General features: G+C 31.2%; 1 protein-coding gene across 7 annotated transcripts; it reads right to left on the bottom strand.

Moving 5' to 3' along the window:
* Positions 1 to 1,073: 1,073 nt before the first annotated feature.
* LOC103500165 (12-oxophytodienoate reductase 3-like) lies at positions 1,074 to 3,980 on the bottom strand. Of its 7 annotated transcripts, none has more exons than XM_008463380.3 (6): positions 3,578 to 3,980; positions 3,070 to 3,121; positions 2,664 to 2,846; positions 2,021 to 2,092; positions 1,564 to 1,686; positions 1,074 to 1,307 (listed from the first exon to the last, which is right to left on the bottom strand). In XM_008463380.3, exons 3-6 carry the CDS (start codon positions 2,827 to 2,829, stop codon positions 1,297 to 1,299), a joined length of 372 nt encoding a protein of 123 aa, XP_008461602.2. In that variant the 5' UTR covers positions 2,830 to 2,846; positions 3,070 to 3,121; positions 3,578 to 3,980; the 3' UTR covers positions 1,074 to 1,296. The 7 variants fall into 7 exon arrangements, with proteins under 7 accessions (XP_008461602.2, XP_050942269.1, XP_016902714.1 ...); XM_051086312.1 differs by having other exon boundaries at positions 3,070 to 3,117; XM_017047225.2 differs by having other exon boundaries at positions 3,053 to 3,121; positions 3,578 to 3,979.
* Positions 3,981 to 4,240: the final 260 nt, after the last annotated feature.

The following is a 4,240-nucleotide window of genomic DNA, read 5'->3' as shown; positions in this document are numbered from 1 at the left end:
TCAAAGTCAAACTTTGATTTTTTTAAGTCAAAAATCAACATTTTGACTTTTTACCATTTTGTCCGTCTTGACTAATCTCGACCTTCCAAGCATGAATCTGTATTCATTTTTCTAGACTTAAAATCATGTTTGAATATAAAGTAGGTCCAAGTTCGACTTTTCAAAGTCAAAAGTGAACATTTTGAATTTTCACAACTTTGACTATTTCCATCAATTTCAAGTTTCTGAATATGTATCCATATTAATATTTTAAATATTTAAATCATATTTAAACTTAAAGCTCTATCTTAAACTTAAAATCGACGGCTATATCATATATATTTATCAGTTTCTCTATCTTTACTCAATTCGAACAATTCGAATTACTCCATTATAGTGTTCTAAGTTAATTTCATATAAGCTAGCAGGGGAACCTAATTGATCCAATGATCCGAGATTAACTAGTTCAACCCTTCTAGATTGAGCTAATCAACATCCGTAAATTAATGGGTCATTCCACTAAAGTCCCGTAGTTGCACTTCCCTCACTATAGATATATTTTTGTCCCACTACAAGAAATAATGTTTACGATAGCTAATGAAAAAGGCTATAAAAGACCTTTTATAGCCTTTTTCAAAGGTCTTGACAGCCCATGTTATTAGAAATCTGTGACATTTTATAGCCTTTTAGTAGAACTATACCGGATGCTATTATAGAGTATAAATATATAGCTTAAATATATTGCTATAAATCCATTTGATAGCTTTTTTTAGTAAAGCTATAATATATTTACATAGCTAAAATAAGATGCTATGTTTAACATATGATAACATTTTTTCAAGGTTAAAATATATTATTTATAGCTATGATTATATGTTATAACAATGCTATTTAATCTATTATAATTACCATTATTATTATTGAATTAACCTTTTTATAGCTTTTTTTTTTTTGCTATACAAAAATTCCTATAGGTTTTGGTCGTGGCTATAAGATATCTAATTTCTTTATAACAATAATTTTTAAATTAATAAGATTTTCATAAATTTTTCTTGGAGTACTCATTTTTAATTGAAAATCAAACACATGAAATATTTCATAACAAACCAAACACCATAACTTCCATTGATAACATCAACATTACAAAATAAAGTATTGAATAATTTTCTAGAATAAAATTGTTATTCAAACTAAACAAGCTAAGATAAAGTACACTAGATCTCAAAATGCTCTTGATTCATCAAGTATTCAAGGTTATATTATCAATGTAGTTGAGTTGTCATTGTTGTTTCTCTTTTGCTTTGTTAAGGTATCATTTCATCGCACACCTACATGAATATATAAAATATATATCAATATATGATTATGAAATACTAATAATAGTCAATTAAGGAAATAAATATAGATAAATAAGCTTAGAAAATAGCATACTAGTGATCAATTTTTCACCCTTCCCCTATTGATATAAAGGGAGAGGTTAGAAACTCTATAAAAGGAGAGGTTAGAACTTTGACAAGGAAACTAAAACTAAAACTAAAACTCGTTCTACGAGTGTGATAAGCAATAGTTTTTTTTTTTTTTTACCTTCAGCATCCATCACTTTATCTTCACTAAAAGAAACTCTATCTTCCAAATAATGCCCATTACATACACCATTCTTGCTTTCTTTCCCAGCAATGGTCACAAGAACCAACTCGGCTTGAATCCCTTTCACATTGAAGCAAAATTATAAGAAATCCAAGTCCAATATAATCAGAATTACAAAGAAGAGGTTAGATTGTCCAAGATCCAAAACATTATAAACAACTCTCGTCAGAACTAGTTGGCACAAAAATATTGATAAATACGTTAATATGAAGTCTCATTTTGATCTCTAAAACTTTAAGAATTAACCATTTTTACCCTTATCTTTCTCATATTCTGCCACCTAATAACATATATGACTTTATAGTATGTTACCGCCTATTTGTTACAAACAAAAATAAGGGAAATAGACCAAACTAATTAATTTTAAAAGCTGGGATTAAAGGAAAAACAATACTTAAGTTTGCAGTTCTTGCAAATAATTTTGTAACTTTCCTATCTCCTGAGCTTTTGCCTCTTCCAGGTCTGTCTACACAGATGATTCAAAGCTTATTAGGCGAAATATTTATCTCAGTACAACTATTGTATCTGGGGTCAACCACAAAGGATGAAAAAGACTACAAGTAGTTAATTTGTTACAAGTTGTCAGTTCTCTAAGTTCAACCAAAAAGGAAGATCAAAACTACAAGTAATTGATTGTTTCAAATTGACTGGTTCTTTTTAGATTTAGATGAAAAGGAACTGCCTGAGTGTGTTATTGGGGAGTATTTTCTATAGTTTTGCAACATTATTACCTTGGGATTACGGAATTGGTCAAGGAGGTAGCCATTGGCTGAATGGATCTCAATCCCATTGTTAAATTAAATGCCTATTGTTCGTAACATAAACATCAAATTAATAATCAAACTTTATCTCAAGATTGTTAAATTGCAAGACCTTTTCTTTTTAGGTAATTTGTAGGTTTCCAACTTGCTTTCCAAAGATTCAACTAATATTATTTCCTAATATGAGATTAAAAAAAGAATGTTGCAGAATAATCAAGATTCATCTCAATCATCACATTAAGGTACAGATGAAAATAGTGATTATAATCTAACTACCTGCTCGAATGACATTCAATGCAGCTTGTCGATACTGCTTGACCACGACCTCGATCTCATAGGTACCAAGTGCCTGTGGGCTTGGATATGTGCCATAAGAGCCATCTGGAAGCAAGATTCTCCACCTCTTTAATGTGGGCTTGCTTGTGGATGAAATTGGTGGCATCCCACCAGGTTGATAAACTACAAGTTCATTCAGAATCATCAAAATTAGAAAAGATCAGGAAGGAGATAAAAGATAAGATCACTAAGAAGTAATAAAAGATTTTAGTTTAGTTAGCATATCCATGTCCAACTCAAATTATACAAATAAATGCTGGAACTTATTGACTTCAAAATTTCTTTCTTGTACAAAAATGATATGTAATTGAATATAAACGTGTCCTTACCGAATCATACTTTGTACCTTGATGTGAAGCTCGGCCAACATGCCAGAGTTTGACAGAAAATAATGCTGCCTTTGGCATGAACAACATTATTACAATGGTAAACAAGATAAAACACGACTAAACTTAACATGAACTCAAAAACTAAACATATTAGACATCAAGAACCAACATTCAGGGCAAGAAAACCTCTTCTTCATCAAGATCTCTAAACGAAACTTCTTTCTCTCAATCTAAAATAATAGATCAAAAGCTAGAACCTATGTTTTTTAAATGGACTAGAAATGTTAAAATTTTAAAAATCACACATCTTATTTTTCGAAATAAAAGTCATCTATCGGTATTTTTTATGGTAAAGTCACTCTATTCCAAAGCGCTTCAATCTTGAGTGTAACGATGATCAAATAAAAGTATCTAATAAACTAATTTCAGTTGGGAAAATACAAATGTAGATCTTTAAGAAAATTCAAGTTCTGAAACTTAACAAAATCAAGGTAAATGAACATTGAAATTAGGAACGGAAAGCACCTCAAAGCCCTAGCTTGGTGCATTGCCAATGCCTGCACTTTGCGTTGTATCTGATCATGTTGTTGGTTCCAAGATGGATCCAGTGCGGGATCGACCTGCCTCATCTACTTCGTGAGCTTCTTCTTCATTCTAAAAGTCTTATGAGATGTCATTTTCGAGTTTCGGTGACCAAAGGCAAGATTCTCCTATTACTATAGAAAATTGAGGGACAAAATTACTTCAAAAAAAATTTTACGGTCGTGGGAAGTGAGAGAGAATGAAGATGCAATGAAACAGAGAGAGATCTTGCACAAAACTCTATAGGGTGCAAAGCTCTAACGCTAATTTCATCAAGCAAGTAAAGTATTTGCAAAAGGAGACAGATGACAGAAATGGGAGAGATGGAGCGTTGAGATAAAAAATGGGTTTAAAGAAAAATATTAGCTTTCCGCCTTTTTTTGTTTTGTCTTTTCCTTTCCCTCCCTTTTTTCTATAGCCCATTTAATAAAAGGCTATAATGAATGGCTATAAAAAGGGTTATTTTTTGTAGTGTGCATCTGATATAACCATAATCAGTAAGTTAATCTTTCACTGGTTGTTCTAACCTCGGTTAGGTCAAAAGATCGTTTTACCCCTGCACTACACCTTGTTCCTTTAGTCCCACTATCCACTATTGAACAATTG

The sequence above is a fragment of the Cucumis melo genome, chromosome 6, assembly GCF_025177605.1.
Source record: "Cucumis melo cultivar AY chromosome 6, USDA_Cmelo_AY_1.0, whole genome shotgun sequence".
NCBI classification, from domain to species: domain Eukaryota; kingdom Viridiplantae; phylum Streptophyta; class Magnoliopsida; order Cucurbitales; family Cucurbitaceae; genus Cucumis; species Cucumis melo.
This window is presented reverse-complemented; position numbering and strand designations above follow the sequence as displayed.

Coding starts and splice junctions, on each gene's coding strand:
- LOC103500165 (XM_008463380.3), bottom strand. CDS start 2,829: ATGCCACCAATTTCATCCACAAGCAAGCCCACATTAAAGAGGTGGAGA. Junction 2,093..2,663: donor ATTGAATGTCATTCGAGCAG/GTAGTTAGATTA, acceptor TCATCTGTGTAG/ACAGACCTGGAAGAGGCAAA. Junction 1,687..2,020: donor TGCAAGAACTGCAAACTTAA/GTATTGTTTTTC, acceptor TCAATGTGAAAG/GGATTCAAGCCGAGTTGGTT.